At 40.3% G+C, this 16,849-nt stretch overlaps 1 protein-coding gene across 7 annotated transcripts in view; it reads left to right on the forward strand.

Annotated features, from left to right (window-relative positions):
- The window catches only part of LOC139626199 (discs large homolog 1-like protein), a 105,659-nt gene that overhangs the window by 54,024 nt on the left and 34,786 nt on the right, over positions 1–16,849 (forward strand). For 6 of the 7 annotated variants that reach the window (XM_071486471.1, XM_071486472.1, XM_071486473.1 and 3 more), the window contains 8 exons: positions 5,054–5,107; positions 7,681–7,731; positions 9,933–10,057; positions 10,986–11,155; positions 11,517–11,653; positions 12,230–12,374; positions 13,843–13,975; positions 16,405–16,561. In XM_071486471.1, the coding sequence (XP_071342572.1) occupies positions 5,054–5,107; positions 7,681–7,731; positions 9,933–10,057; positions 10,986–11,155; positions 11,517–11,653; positions 12,230–12,374; positions 13,843–13,975; positions 16,405–16,561 (972 nt within the window). Of the gene's footprint in view, positions 1–4,506; positions 4,882–5,053; positions 5,108–7,680; positions 7,732–9,932; positions 10,058–10,985; positions 11,156–11,516; positions 11,654–12,229; positions 12,375–13,842; positions 13,976–16,404; positions 16,562–16,849 lie in introns of those variants that run through there. The other variant, XM_071486477.1, reaches the window with a different exon arrangement.

A 16,849-nucleotide genomic window follows, 5' to 3' on the forward strand; every position in this document is an offset into this window, starting at 1 on the left:
GCAGCAGCAGCAGCAGCAGATGCAGCTCCGTTCGCCCACTCACCACTCGTTGTTCCAGCAGTATCAGCACCACCACCACTGCCCTCCTCCTCTTCCTCATGCCTCCCAGTCACTGTCCATCCACCCTTTTCACTCGCCACAGCTCCCCCTGTGTTCAGGGCTGGGCGGATATGGTTGGAGCACACTACCAACCACCCTGGTCACCAGGGGCTCCCGAGGGAAGTTCCCCAACCTGAGGGACAGCGTGAAGAAGAGTCCCACAAAGAGCAAAGCCAAGTGCAAGGCTGCAAGCAGGCCGTGGCCCAATGACACGTATATCTGGACAGCTCACTCAGTCGAAACTCCCCCACATGTGCCGCTCATACACCACTATCCACAAATTCAGGCCCATGTGCAGGTAGGTTTGATGGGTGGATAGTGGACGGGTGGCTGTATACAGTAGTAGTAGTAGTAGTAGTAGTGCGCTTCAGGCCACTGATCCTAGAAGAGGACAGTATGTGTGCATTTGACGAATTATTTCCCCTCCACCACAGATACTAGTCCACGCTGTAAGGCGATTGGACTAAAATTTCTCCTCTCCTGCACAGTGTGTAGTTTATATGTGTAGTTTAAAAGCCGGTATGTTTTGCTAATACACCTTAGTCAGGCATTAAGAGAGGTGCCTGACTGAGGTTCACACAGAAAGGTCTACACACCTGTCTTCAAGGTGTGCATGTGGCGAAACTTTCACACTGCAAGAGAGCATTGAGTTCCACATAGTTTTCTTTCATTTGATTTTATGATAGTGTATCTATGGACACATCCTGCAGCTTCGTTATTCAACAACTTTAGGAGGGTAATAAACCCAGTTAATTATCAGCTGAGAGTAAATGTGAGCATATGAAGTAAAAATCACAGTTTTCTTACGGTGTTTTATTTTTCTCACATCTTACCTCACTTTATCTCATTTACCAGTGAAGTAGAAAAAATGAAATAATTAGGCAGAACAAGAACTAGACTTTAAATAGCTTTCTAAGTGAATGTTTTTGACAGTCATAATGTCTGAATAGAAGTTGAAATTTCAAAAACGTATGAATAACACTATCAGGAAACAGCGCAGGTTACGCAGTCAAAATTGATTGCGCTTTCCATTAATGTTCAAAGTACTTCTGGAATCAATACATGACGAGATATATTAGACACTAAAAGAATGATGGGACAAATGTAACACAGTTTCGCCCTGTGATGGTGGGTCTACATGCACTAGTACACTAGCTGCTGTAATCTAAACCACAGTGGTGCAGGCATTTTAGACGTGGAAGGTCACTACTGTAATGTTGCCATTATCCTTGTCAAACTGTCCTTTTAAGTGAAGCACTGACAGCCTGAAGTGCTTCAGTGCTTTCTCCACTGAACCTGGGCCCTGAGCTGTCATATTCATGGTGTGTGTGTGTGTGTGTTTTTTTTTTCTCTCTGAGGGGATGCTCAAAGTAATTCTGGGAAATATAGAAAAGTACCAGAGCAAGCAGATTGTGGCTAAATGAGAGGTTTACCAAAATAGCTCATCTCTAAACAAAGCCTACAATTTATTGAACATCGCAGAATGATGATAATAGCAGTGTACGAATGGTTATGGTCAATTTCATCGCCTAATGATGTAATCAAAAGAGAATAGCCATCCATGTGTAACAGGACGTGTGTATTGTATATGAACTGTGCGGTGGTGATTTAGGACGCACGCCAGCTGTGTGTTAGCTGTTGTTAGGGTAGTTTTTGTTGTGCACATCTGCTGATAGCGAGGTAGTGATAGTCTGATTAGCATGATTAGCATGGCCATTCTGACTTGATTAGAGTCAAACTTCATCTGATTAGCTCATTAGTCAGATGGAGTTTCATTACACATTTTGAAGACTGATTGGTCGTGATATCAGGAGTGGAGCATTTGCGTATGAATGTGTGCATCTGTCTTCACTACTTAACAATGGCTCTCATGGCTCTTCTATACTATGAATAACATCTAAAGTAGCAGAGTGTGAAGTGAGTGAGGTCAGATGTTAGAGAAACAAACCTTTGAATGAAGCCTCCAGATGTTCTACCTGCAGGAAGTGAATCATCACTGTGTCCAATGTGGTTTCTAAATTTTCCCTTTTTCCTGTCAGTGTGTTTGTATATTCCTGTGTGTATGACTGTGTACATGGCATAACATGACACATTGCACTGATTAATTATTGAAGTAATTGCTGCTGTGCATCATTACACGTTATGGGATTCTTGACTTCTGTTTATCCAATCATGACTCATCTGCTAATTGATAATTGAGGCCTAATTATGATGATGGTGTAGTAGCTGAACACAGCACCCTGCACTGATGGAGCATCATTTCCCAAAGATTACAGAACACACACACACACACACACACACACACACACACACACACACACACACACACACACACACACACACACACACACGTACACCCACTTAAACATTTCTAAGCATCCATCCTGTAAACTGTAGCATGAGAACTATGGCCAAAGCATTTGTCTCTTTGTCTGATCAGACAAACAGGGATAGTGTGGATCTCTTTCTAAGCTGTGCTGTGCTGGACTGAACCAGGCCATAATGCTACAATAACACAGCTGGTGTAACACCAATTATGTAACAACTAACAATCACTTGCACAGAGCAACAAAAACACTGTCTGGATGCGGATGTTGTGTCTGTTTTGTGTATTCGTGTATGAGTGCTTGTATATATTTGCATGTTTGTTCTTTTGGCCTTTTCATGTAACATGACCTCAGACACACACACACCCACACACACACACACAGACACACACATACACAAACACACACAAACACACACACACATATTGACGTTACATAAGCATGCAGTCTGACATGGCGTGTCAATGGAATCACCAGCTGACCGAACAACTGGATTTGTCGCTCTGTGAATGGCACACACACACACACACACACACACAAACAAACACACAAACAAACACACACACACACAGAAGTTTAACTGCTGTGTATGCTGCTGTTACATTAGATATGGTTGAGGCAAGGCAGTGGACTGGTAAGTGTGAGGTAATGACAGACAAATTATATTCAGACAGGTTCTTACAGTGAGACGACTCAGTCAACGTCACTTTTTTTTAGACAAACCAAAGAATTATTGATACTTGAGGATGTTCTGCATGAAGAAGGCTATGAAAGAAGGCTATAAAATCATACAGTAAATGCTAAATGCATGGTGTTCGGCAGTCAGTGCATCCAGTGTTGTTTACCTTCCAAACCAAATATGTATTGACTAAATGTCCAGTAACAGAGTGGAGATTTGATTGGTTATCTTTGTCAGTATGAGTGAACATAGCTCATCTACCTTCTGATCTACTTTGTGATCTCTTCAATAAAGCAGTGTTTTCATTCACATAAACACACACACACAGACACACACACACACACACACACACACACACACACACACACACACAAGCAGCTGCAACTGTCAGCACGTCCTTACTGTACCCTGTCCCCTTCATCTCTTTCATTCACTCTTTCTCTCAGCCTTCCTCCACGTCTGTTCTCACACCGTCCATTTTTGTTCTCTTTTTAGTTGCATCTGTGTTTTTTTATTTGTTTTGTTTGGGGGGGGGGGGGTTATTTGTGGCAGGGTTGCATCTGTCTGCACCCTCTGTTCCTCGTTGCTGTTGTTGAGCAGGCAGATTTGACTCCTCCCACCATACCTATAATCCCTCTGATCCCCCCTCCCCTCTCCACTCTCTGTTCCCATGTGGGATCAAGCATCCAGTCAGTTTGACTGACAGACAGTTGGACATGTGGTGGAGAGAGAGAGAGACATGGAGTGAGATAATATATGTCTGTGTGAGGGAGAGAGGGGAGATAAAGGAGTAGAAAGGAGGGGGTGAGAGAGGTTGAGATTAGTGTCGAGGGAGAGATGCTATTGCTGCTCTGGGTGGACTGTCCATTTGGTCGGCTAGCTTGTTTGAGGCTTGTGTAGTTGGTTAGTTTGTGAACTCTTTTTTGGGCTGCAGAACAAAAGCTGGACCCTCAGATTATCTCACAAGGACTGGCTCACGCGTTACTGGTTTGTTGACCAGAGCTGCAGACGCTGGACTGGCGAGCGCTAAATATTTTCTTTGGGAAAAGTTAGAGGAGGTGGGGGCGGGGGTAGGGGGGCAGGAGGTAAAATGGTGGAATGGTAAGAAGGGGGTTGATGCTTCCTTCGGAAATACAGGGAGAAAAAGACACCCTGTGGCTATTTATCGGCTGGTGTGAGGCTTGTCATTTTGCTGTGCTTGCGTAGGAAGCAAGAGGAAAGATAATGTCAGTCATCTGCTGCTGCTCTAACCCCTAGCTCTTATAGCAGTGATCTGCCCAGGACTGCGCTCCAGAAGGAGGCCGGGGAGGAAAAAGGAGACTGAGCTTAGAGAAGAAGCTCCTGGGGGAAAGTGGGAGGGAGGAGAGGAGGAGGAGGAGGCAGGAGACAGTGTATTGCATTTTGGATGTAAAATATGAGATAGATCTGGGATGGTAATTTAGTTTTGGACACTGAGTGCAGTTGCCATACACTTGTCAGTGTCAGTAATGTCGTACAGATCATCCTACAGGCTACAGAGTACAGCCTAAAACACACATGGTGTTGGTATTGAGATATAGGACTTTGTGGTGCAGTGCTAAATTGCTACAAGTCCCTTAAGCCACAGTAGCAGAGCTTTATAAAACAGCTGAGTACATTACAGCGTGGTTTGCAGTGTAGTACATTAGTACTGTCCAGTATAAGGGCTGTGCAGTATGTCATGCGGTGTATGCAGTCGCTCCATGGTGGTGATCTGTAGCAGAGGTTCTCAACATGCTGTACCAAAACATGAGACGAGTAAGTCTTTGTCAATGCTCTGTTTGATTGTGTGTGTGTGTGTGTGTGTGTGTGTGTGTGTGTTAAATTTCACAGTGCCCCTCAGCAGCAGCACTCTACTGTACATCATTGTTTTTGTGATTATATCCCTCAGAATAAAAGTGACTGATAACGCTTCTGTTCTCTCTTGCAGGCCAACCCCCCTCCAGTGGTGGTCAACACAGACAGCGTCGACACCCCCCCATATGTGAGTACTGGCTCTGTTGTAGTGTGAGCAATACCAGATTGAAACTTCTACCCAACTATGTACTTTGCATCTGCTCCCTGTTCACACTGTAAAATCTCAGTGGGTAATTGTGGAGGTGAGACTTTGGTCAAAGTCTTTTTTTTTCTGGCTAAAATGAAGCGAGGTTTAATTACAGACTTAAGATAAAGACTAAATGACACGTCAGTGGTTGTGTGGTTGACTGTCAGCGGCTGAAGCAGGCTTAAGGCCAATACAGGTGAATATTCAAAATGTTTTCATGCAGGTAGAACAGTGAGTACAACCACAATTTGAACACAACATCTTAAATATCCATTTATGGTTAAACTGATGCTTCTCTGTGCTGTTGTGGTAATTGAAACGTGAATGCCTTCTTCGTTTGCTAGTGCCGCAATAATTGGCTGATTAATCGATTTGAAAATTGACAGAAAATAAATCACTCAATGTCCATTCATTATATATCTTCGGTGTGATGTTTGTGCTTACATGATTTTATTCACACAACACAAAGTGAGGAGAAAGTTTGAAAATGAAGGTTTTTTCATAGTATAATCAAGACATTTCTAATCTCAAGCTTCTATATGAAATTTTAATGACATCTACAATAACTGTGGAATATTTACATCAGATCATTTTCTCTATAAACAATGCCAGCCACAAAAATAAAATGTAATATCAAGGGTAATTTTATTTGCAGCACTTTTTGGAGCCTGTCCTGGAAATTGGCAGTAATTTAAATATTTCTCCCTAATGTGCAGAATAATGATGGTAACATCCTGGTTTCAGTCAAAAAGCTCAGTCCAGAATTAGATGGATCCAGATGTCATTTTACTGGTTTGCCAGCTGCCACAGAGACTCAGTGTCTGTTGTTGTTAGATAAATTTATTATGTAATTACTGTGGAATTACTCCCTGCTGAACTGCCTGGAATAAAACACAGAGGGAAATCATTTTTCTCATGCATATTTCACTCAATATTTCACTGATGCAATTATTGACTCTTACTCAAAGAAATGTGATTAGTACATGTAAAAAAATACAAAGAAGATGATTTTACTTCCATTGCTGATGACTCTTTTAAGAGCCAGTATCAGGCAAAGGTCAATAAACATTTTTTAATAGGAAAACTTTAAACATAATGACAGATACATAATGTTATTCCTGCTTGCTGTGTCTGAAGGAATCACTGGCTAAACATACTAAACGTGATCATTTTTTATATCAATAGTACAGTTACAGCACACACAATTTTATTAATTAATTAATTGAATATTGCAAGAAATTATGCAGAAGTTTGTACCCTAAACTTTAGCGATGCTTGTAAACTTTATAGTGAATTTTAGATGAACTCTAAATCTGTGTGTATGGTGGGCAACAGTAGACAGTACGTGGTGTCTGATGGAAGACTGTGCACTCTGTTTCAAACGACCGGAAATTCAAAATCTAAACTAATCTGACTGCACAGAGACACAGATTACAGCCAAGGGGATTACATGGGCCATTGGGATGCCACTCGACCACTGGGTTTTTTTGTGTATATGTTTGTGTTTGTGTGTGTTGGTGGTGTGTGTTTGTGCGTGCCTGCCTGCAGCAGCTATAGCAGGAGCAACACACTCATCTCCCAGTAGTAAGTGCAACACAAAATACATGATAGTCTGCTCAGATCAGATTTAATTCTGTGTGTTTTTTTCATTCAGTCAGAAAACGTAGACGTTAATATAGTTATATTGTGCGGTCAGTCCCGGCCGAGCAGTGTGATTGGCTCACGGGCAACAACTCATCGGGGATGATCTTAAATATGACATCAGAGGTACATCGTCGTTAAGCACGCATTACCAGTTTAATCTGGGATTCATGCGTCATTCACAAATATTTAGATGCCTAAACTCACTTTTGCATCATTCTGATACTTGTTGCATAATTTATTACCTGATGAGTGAATTAACAATCAGATAATCAGCTCAAACATTGCATTAGTACTGGAGGCTGATAGGTGTTCAGAAATATCATATGGACTCAAACACATTATTCAGTGCATGAGCTTGTTGTGCAGAAACAGTGAGAAATTTGATAAAGCTGTGATAAACAAGAAGGTTTGATGCACCATGGGAGGACGGTGTACCTGCCAACACCAACTGATGTGTGACAGAACAAGACAAAATTTGGCTGGAACTAACAATTTTCTTTCATTGTCGATTGATCTGCCGATTGTTTTCTCTACTGCCTGTCGTATTTTCCCAGAGCTCAAGGTGGAGATGTCATATGTCTTGTTTTGTACAAGCAACAGTCTGAAACCTAAAGATAATCAATTTATAAATTAAAGTCTAATATTTGAGAAACAGAAACCAGTAAATACTTCACTTTTGCTTGGAAATGGACTGACAAGATAAACCAATTAGCCTTCGTTCAATGAATCAACTAAATGTTGCAGCTGTACATAGTAATTATTAATGTCAAAGGCTTTACTGTAAAATCAAATAAGCAATTTAGTGTCTATTGCAGGAAAACAGCCTCCAGTGTTTACTTTTAATTTGCTCAATTCTCTCTGTTTAACAGGTGAATGGAACAGAAGCAGACTATGAATATGAGGAAATCACGCTGGAGCGGGTAAGAACTCAGCACACCACCAACATGCGTGCTTATTACACACTCTGTAAATGTACTCAGTCACATCAGTCCCTCAGTGACAGAACCTCCATCTGTTCAGACTGACCTCTGTCCTCCCTGAACTCTCCTCCATAATCACGCTAAAAACACCATCAGTGCTGCTGGGAGCAGACATTATTTTGCATGCCGGTCCCTTTTAAACTAGGAGAAATGGGAAGCTGTGAATGGACAGAAACGTGTAAGCAAAGGCTGAAAAAGATTTTTAAAAAGATACAAAATATTTCTTGTAAAGGGATTCGAAAAGGTTAAAATAGCTGATTTGTGTAAATTGGTGTTTATTTTTACAGTTTATCTGAAAGGTATTTACAGCGCTTCACTTTTTCCACATTTTGTTGTGTTACAGCCTTATTCCAAAATGGATTAAATTCATTTTTTACCTCAAAATTCTAAACACAATATGCCATAATGACAAAGTGAAAAAAGTTTGCTTGAAATTTTTGCAAATATATTAAAAATAAAAAACCAAAAAAATCATATGTACAGTGGTGGAGTCCAGTGGTGAAAGCTAACTAATTACATTTACTCAAGTGCTGTACTGGAGTACTGTTCTTAGGTCCTTGTGATTTACTGAGTATTTGAATTTGAGTTAGTTACTTTACACGGTTAGTTATTTTTACTCGACTACAATTAAAGTGAAATGTATTTCTTACTGCACTACTTTGTTATAGCAGCTGTGGTCAGTAGTTCCTCTCCAGAATCAGATTTTAAAAACTGATTCTGTGTATAAAACAGGATGTGTTGTGTTACAATAAATTAAAGTCCCCATCAGAGACAAGAGTTATTAAAATTAGTTACCCCTTGACCAGCTTTTACTTTGAAACGCTGCTCACATGTTAATGCATCCGTATATATAATGAATACTATTGATAGTTTAAGTACAGAACATTTTGCTGTTAATACTTTGAATGCAGGGCAGTTATAGTATGTAATGGGATGTTTTTGCTACTTTTGAAAAAATATTTTACTACTACAGACAAATTGAGGTTAAGCTGGGGTCTGCATAATCCCAAACAGTGAGACACTAATGTAAGATAAATGACAGCAGCGTTTTAAGGAAACAAACATGAATTGATTTAATGATTTTCTGGATGACAGATTTCGTAGTTGACACTCCACTTTCTTCATCACTGGAGGAGAAATAAATTAATTTGTTTTTATGTTCTCTTGCTAGAAAACAAATAAAATATTTTGAATCTGGAGCATAAAATAGATCATTTTTGTAATAAGAGCTGCATCTGCTCTGTCTTAGCTATCTTCATCCTCAGTTCTCTTTCTCCTTTTCCTCCCTCTCATCATTCTGCTTTTCCTTCACACGGTCCCACCATCGGTCCGACCCTGCTGACCCTATTTCTCCATCCTCACTATTCCTCGTCCATCCTTCCCTACTTTCCTTCCTTGATCCTCTTCCCCCCTCCCCTCTCTCATTATATTCCCCTTTCTCTCACCCCGAGGCTCTCTCTCCATCTCTCCGCCTCTCTCACTCTATTCTCCTGTGACCTGGTTCTGTCTGCTTGACTGGATCTGCTTTAAAGACACTATGGATATACACGCAAACACAGGCACAGACATTACATGGGCTTCCTACCCAATGACACAGCATGAGAGGGTGAGAGAAGCATGCACAGAGTAATGGCTGCCACCAGGTTGTGTGTTCAGTTCACAGAGGTGATCTGTTATGTGTCATTTGGTAAGAAGCAGTTTCTGAAGAGCTAACTGATACAGTAGATGCTTGTTGGTGATTGAAGCGGTGATGTATGTTAGATGTAGTCATGTGTTGATGATATGTGAGATTCTGGCAACATGAGGCGCTAATCCTGCAGACAAATTATACCAGTTTGTTGTGTAGCCAACCTGAATGTGTCTGGGTGGTATTTACAGATTATATGCAACTTTATTTATTACCAAACAGCATCTTAAAATATCAGTATAATATTAAAAACAAATAACAACATCAAAAGTTTTCATCTGCCGATTTGTTTTGTGGCAGGTTTTAATAAAAAATCAGTCTAATGTTGTTGTCACATTGTTCACAGTCATTAATCCTGCAGCAGATCACCAGAAATGATCTCTTAAAACCCAGTTCTGATCATCAGATGATGATGTTTATTTTTCCCATTAAAACTGTGTGTGTGTCTGTGTAGGGTAACTCAGGCCTCGGGTTCAGTATCGCAGGAGGGACTGATAACCCGCACATCGGAGAAGACCCCTCCATCTTCATCACCAAGATTATACCTGGAGGGGCCGCAGCTCAGAATGGACGACTCAGGTATTATAGACACACATTCTTGTAAAATATGAGCGCCTTTGTTTTGAGTTACATTATTTTCCTAGAGGCACATGCCTAACACCAAAACTTACCCTAACTTAAACCTAATCATAGTTCAAACCTCAACCGAAACCAAGTCGTAATCCTTGAAATTAAACTGATTTTTGTTGCCTGTAACAACAGTGGTGGACAACATGCACTGAAATTGCAAATTTGGATCACTACTCATCAAGTTGTTCAGTACTTAAAGCTGCAGCCCATAATGTTTGCATGTTCGAAATACAGCAATTATGATCATTCATATAATGTCAAACTTGGGCAACTACTCTAGTTTCATGTGTTGTTGTTATACGGTAATGATTTGATTGACCAGATGTCAACCATGTAGCAAAGCCAGCAAACTCCATCAACATTTAGAGGGTTCTCTATGGAAACAGTAAATGTGTTGTTTGATGACTGAAGGTTTACCAGTGTAATTACACTGATGAATACTGAAATGTAATGTTACCCTCTGCGATTTTTACTGTGGTGTAGTGGTTATAGAGAAGCTCTTCAGATCCCACAGCAGATGTCTGGTTAAACCAGGCATTTCCTGTAAAGAGTCTTCCTTCACTTTATGGTCACACAAGCAGAGTTGATGGAATTTGTTTATACTACTGTGTAAGTGTATGAATGGTGAGGTAGAAATGAAGCCCACACACATCAGTCAAATATCCTTTTATCTTTTCCTTAATTGAACCTTAAAAAGGAGATTTAATTTTTAAAAAAGGCCAAACAACGAGAAGAGCTTGTTCCCACTCTGCTTCCTCTTTAGCAAATACATTTCACCCATGTCTAGTTTCAGAATTAGAGACAGTAACATTTGCATTTCTACATCATTTATCTCCCTGTACAAGTCAAATGACTTCTCACTGACTTTGTTGTGCAGGGTGAATGACTGCATAGTCCGGGTAAATGAGACGGACGTCAGGGAGGTGACCCACAGCGGGGCTGTGGAGGCACTGAAAGAAGCAGGAGGTCTGGTCAGACTGTGTATACGACGCAGGAGGAGCCTCACTGAGAGAATCATGGATATCAAGCTGGTCAAAGGGCCAAAAGGTGAGTGAACACTGCAGAAGCAAACAGTGCTGCAATAGTAAGACAGTGAGGTAATGTATGTTTTGTTGGCTCTGTATTCCAGCACATAATATTTAAAAACTGAAACAGTTCTGACCTTCAGCTGTAAGGAGACATTATCTGGTGAGAATAAAAGTGAGAATGTTTGTGACTCTTAAGGAGAAGATGGCACTTCACAGGAAGGGGGGAGGGTGTGGGCACAATTACAGCTACTGCCCATGACTCACTTTTCAACTGGCCAAAGGAGGCCATGCAGTATAACAGCAGCAAATGCAAACAAGTAATGTGAAGAGAATCTTCTGGGAGAAGATTTAAAGTGTGATGTGTTGTTGTTTCCTGACAGGTTTAGGATTCAGTATAGCAGGTGGAGTTGGAAACCAACATGTCCCGGGTGACAACAGCATATATGTGACTAAAATCATCGAGGGAGGGGCTGCACACAAAGACGGACGGCTACAGATAGGAGACAAACTTGTGGCTGTAAGAAGCACCTTCTTATGCTTTTTTTTTTATCCCTCGTCTCTCTCTCTTATCTGCACTTGCAAATTATCACACTGTCTGTTTTTTACACACTAAACTGTGCACATTACAGTCAACAGCAAGAAAAAATGAAACTGAAATAATACAGAAGAAGTTTGCTTTCAGATAAATTCAGGTTTAATTGCCCCACATTGGTCCATATGAGCAAAAACAAGGCATGTCATTTCCATAACCCCTGGCTATGCTATATTCTAAGACTATATTAATATAGAAGTACAGTGTAGAAGGGTATGCGTGTATCAGATTGTGACTCTTCTGTTTTGCCTCCCGGCCTTTTAAAGGTAATTTAGCACAGCAGCTGACCCAATCAGCACAGAAGTAAACACAACATCATTACAGTTTCTTTTCTGTTACATCAGTGTCCGACTGTAGATGCTAACAAACATGAAAACTGAACAATAGCATCCCCATTGTATGTTTTTGTTGCAGTCTGGTATAGAGTTGTCGACATGTTGTCTGTGTGATGAGGCATGTCTGTAGATACTAATAGGGTTTATGTGTTGTGTGCGTCTCCAGGTGAACGGCTCCTGTTTGGAGGAGGTAACTCACGAGGAGGCAGTGGCTGCCCTGAAGTCGACTCCCGACGTCGTGTACCTTCGTGTGGCCAAACACACCTCCCTATTTATCAATGACAACTTCCCTCCGCCTGATGTCACTAATTGTCAGTACACACACACACACACACACACACACACACACACACACACACACACACACACACTACAGAGCTTTCAGTACAATATTAAACCATGAAGCAAGCAGATACAGTAAATGTATGTATGATGCTGCTCATAGTTCACTGGATAACATGGGTTTGTGCAATCCAGCAACTTCCTGTGCAGTTTCTCACTTTTCCTCACAAAATCAGAAACAACTTGCTGTGAGGCAGTTCTCTGGTCTATGTAACACACATCATTGCAACAGCAGTTTAGAGCCAGATGGTGTTTAACTATAAAGAACAGCAAGGAGCAAAGCTGTTGGTGCAGATTTTTGCTTCCAGGCAGTGAGTTTATAAGAGAGCTCTCATTTATTAGACTTGAAATCTCAGACCACCACCATCAGTACAAGGCAACATGCTCCGATACTGATATGATACAGAAGAGCAACCCAAGGTGGTAAAATGTAGTTCACATATCTGAAAAGGTGTATGTCAGTGGTTGAGTGACAAGATTTTTACTGTCATCAGCCAATAAAATGACAGTCTCGCTGGGGATGATATGCACATTTAGGCTCAGTTTAAGGACAGTCAAGACTGTGTATGAGGGAGATATTAAAAAACTCACCCCTGACTGTCAGAAAAATACAGCTGCATGTCTTCATTATGTCAGTAACAGTAAAAGATGTGGATCATTTGCTGAAATTCTGCAGTGATATCATTTATTACTCTTTGTAATAGATTTACACATCAGGGCTGAATACTATTGTGTTTGCTCTCATGGTATTTAGCCATAAAATTTCACTACTCCACTCACATTAGACAACAAATATTTTAGTAGTGGGTTGATGCTACAAACATGACAGATCTGAAGTTACCTGAAATAGTTTGAATTAAGCTTTCAGCAAAATCTCTAACACATGAAAAACTGAATAAATAATCAACTTGATAATTTAGAAAATATATATGTTAATATTTAAAAGATTCTACACTGACCACACTCCTTTCCAGACATTTTGAAATGTGTTATACAAGAGTCTGATCATCAGAGAGGGTAAATTTGGTCCACTGGATTACTGCCACTGTCACTTCTCCAAATCAGCATCTTATCAAACAACATGACATCTATCACCACTCCTGAATCTAACACATTACCAAACAGCACATATCATACTGCTGTCTCTCAATATATCTGCAATGCATCTAATTATAAAGAGTCTGTCAACAGTTTTTGACTGACTGAGCTGTAACTGATTGTGTTATTGTGTGACAATCAATTATTTAGAAACTAAATTTCAGATTAGATATTCACCAACTGATGAGAGTCAGTTGTAGAATAATGTAGAATGTAGAAGTAATATTAAAGTACGTGTACATATAGGTACACATTTAGCCTTAAAGATGACAACAATGAGATTATGAATGTGTGACAGTATGGAAAAATAAGTAAATAAACTTGTTTTTGTTCCTCCAGCGTACTCCCCACATCAAGACAACCATATAAGCCCCTACATGAGTGGCAGTCAGTCTGTAAGCCCAGCGCCGTTAACCACACCCAGATACTCACCGCTGCCCAGGGCGATGACCGGAGACGACGACATCACCAGGTGAGAAATCAAACGTCATCACACAAACACATAACACAAACACAAAACTTTTTCTTTACATTTTTTACAAAATCCAGAACTGAACCCACCCTGAACTGACCTGTAGATCGATCATTACTGAGGCATATTCCATGATCAACCTATTTATTATTATCACACTTTGAAATTCATCTACATGTATATAAAGAACATCTACGCAATTTTGAACATTTAGACATCCTTAATGTTTCCATTAATACTTGATATGTTGTGTTCCATTACAAAACTTGGTGTCAGCATTAATATTTCACTCCCTCAATCCTCAAATACTCCGTAACCAACTATAACAGAGATTTGTGTGCAGTAACAGAAGCTATGTGTAGGGCAACTTCATTTCTCAGGCTGATTACGTCAGTTTCACATCATATTTGTTTTAAAATATCACACATCAATCACTTCTTATCTCAAAGTTTGTCAGCGAAAGAAAATTCAAAATTCTGTTGCAGCACTCAGGAAATTCTGTTAGATTTTGCAGCTTCTTGTTTGCTGTAGTAGATTATAAAATGAAAATCAAAGGTCAGGCTTTTCTTCCTCTATGTTCTCCTTTCCTTTGCAGTTGCTTTAATGCCCCCCTTCGAGGTCTGTAGTGGCCCTAAAAGAGCTCCACGACATCAGATTGGGAAACAAAGTCCTTGAGAGCTCAAAATACACTGACTGACCTCTGTCCCTCCCTGCTTACTCTGCTGCTGCTGTGTGTGTGTGTTTGTGTGTGTTTGTGTGTGTGTCTGGCAGTAAAAGGCAGATGGCAGTGTGAATTTTGTCTCAGGACTCAGGTCACATATGTACACACATGCACAGACACGCATGCAGATTCTCAGTGCTGCTCTACTGTCTTTAATCCATTTTAATGGACGGATTACAGCCTATCACAGCCCTCGTCACTCAGCTGGCATCACCGTGGTTACCAGAAATTCGTCATAAACCTTTGGGCCAATCAGTGCGCTTTGATTATAATAAATCTGATAAGCCTCAGACTGACTGCAGAATGGTCATTTTGACGTCTGCCTCTCTCTTTTCTCCAGTTCTTTTTGTTCTCTGTCTTTATCTGTCCCTGAATGGTGTCGTTCTCTCTCGCCCTCTGATTAGTTTGTTATCCAAATAGAGGATTATGGGTTTTAATGAATGTCCACTGTGTGATCACAATTTTAAGAACATCTGCTTTCCTCTGTTTCCTCTCACGTATTAATTCATGCTTTAGAACGAGGGACGTGCAGCTTCAACTTTCTCCCTCTCAGCACTGATTCCAAAACCTTAACTCAGGGTCTCTGCCAAAACCGATTACCAATCCAATACCAGTGTGCTCTTTTCCCCAAATTTAATATCTGTTGACCTCACCGCATGGAACTCACAGGGATCATTTTTTTTGGAGGGTAACCTTAGGTAAACTGAGCCACCAGTCCACTTTAATGAATGTATCTTGTAGTAGAAACACAGATTTTACATGAAACTGTCACATCTGTCTGTTACAGAATCTGTTTGATAAGGTCAGTATTAGCTCCTGATACTGACACAGTGAATCAGATCACACCTCTTGTTGGAACTATCTCAGTCAGAAAGGGTTAAAAAAAAGGATTATTAAACAGTAAAAAAACTGAAATACTCATTCTCCAAAATGGAGATCACATCCAAAAAATGTAAGTTGATTAATAAATATCCTGATAACTCATTACTTATAACTGGAATAGATTCTGTACTAATCATGATTGCTTTCATCCAAAGTTGAGAATGACGTGCAGCTCCAGCGGTGGCCTCACTGCAGGAGGAACCAGTTGTCAGTTCTGTCTCTAACATGTGTTTGCATGTCTCACCTTTGTTGACTTCCTGCATGTGAGCTTGTTTCCTCCCACTGTTGAAAGACATTTCAGTGAGTTGCTGGTTTACTAAAGAATCAAACCATTTACCACCAGTATAAACGGAGTCAGCGGTGCATGTGTAGGACAGAGGTACTAACTGTGGGTGTGCGACTAAACAGAAACAATGCAATACTGACATCTATGGGTCAACACAGTGAATGATTCTAATGTTTAATTCCCTTTTCTCCCACTGAGATGTACCATTTATCACCACTCTGTAGGCCTGTGTCGCAGATGTTCTACGTACACAAAGCATTTAAATACATGCAGTACAGTAACGTCTTATTTTATGAGAATAAAGTATGATTGTTTTTTTAGACGAGTTAATCTGGTTTTATTTCCATCAGTCAGATAGGTTTGAACTTTAAGAAGCAATAAAGCAGTTACTGCTTTATTACTGACTCTCATACGTTACTTTCATTCTGATAAAAAAAAAAAAAAAAAAAAAAAGAATTTTGCACCATTTTTACTAAAATGTTAGATACCATCTTCTTTTATGGTAACCCAGTGTATGTATTTGTTTTGTGTTTCTTCCAGAGAACCCAGGCGGGTGGTGCTGCAGCGGGGGTCTACAGGTCTGGGTTTTAACATTGTTGGAGGAGAGGATGGAGAGGGAATCTTCATCTCCTTCATTTTGGCTGGAGGTCCAGCTGATCTCTGTGGGGAACTACGAAAGGGAGACCGCATCCTGTCGGTATGAGCTAAGTCCTAATACATGCAGCCCACACTGATATGTAACACGACCACTGTCACCGTTACTATTATTAATATCTCAAATTCTGCAGTTATTGCTGTATAGATTACACAGGTTTATCAAGGGAGACATTCTGTTATGTTTATGTTTTGCATCTGTCATACTACTGACATTCACAGAAATTTTTGCTGAAGCTTTGAATTCATTCACGGTTTCTACAATCTACAGTCTGAATTTCCTTTGCCTATAAACCTGTCAGTCAGTCACCACTAAAGCTGTATTTTCAGT

Source organism: Trachinotus anak, unplaced genomic scaffold, assembly GCF_046630095.1.
Source record: "Trachinotus anak isolate AG129_WGS33_773 ecotype Australia unplaced genomic scaffold, CSIRO_AGI_Tana_v1 ptg000010l, whole genome shotgun sequence".
Classification (NCBI taxonomy): domain Eukaryota; kingdom Metazoa; phylum Chordata; class Actinopteri; order Carangiformes; family Carangidae; genus Trachinotus; species Trachinotus anak.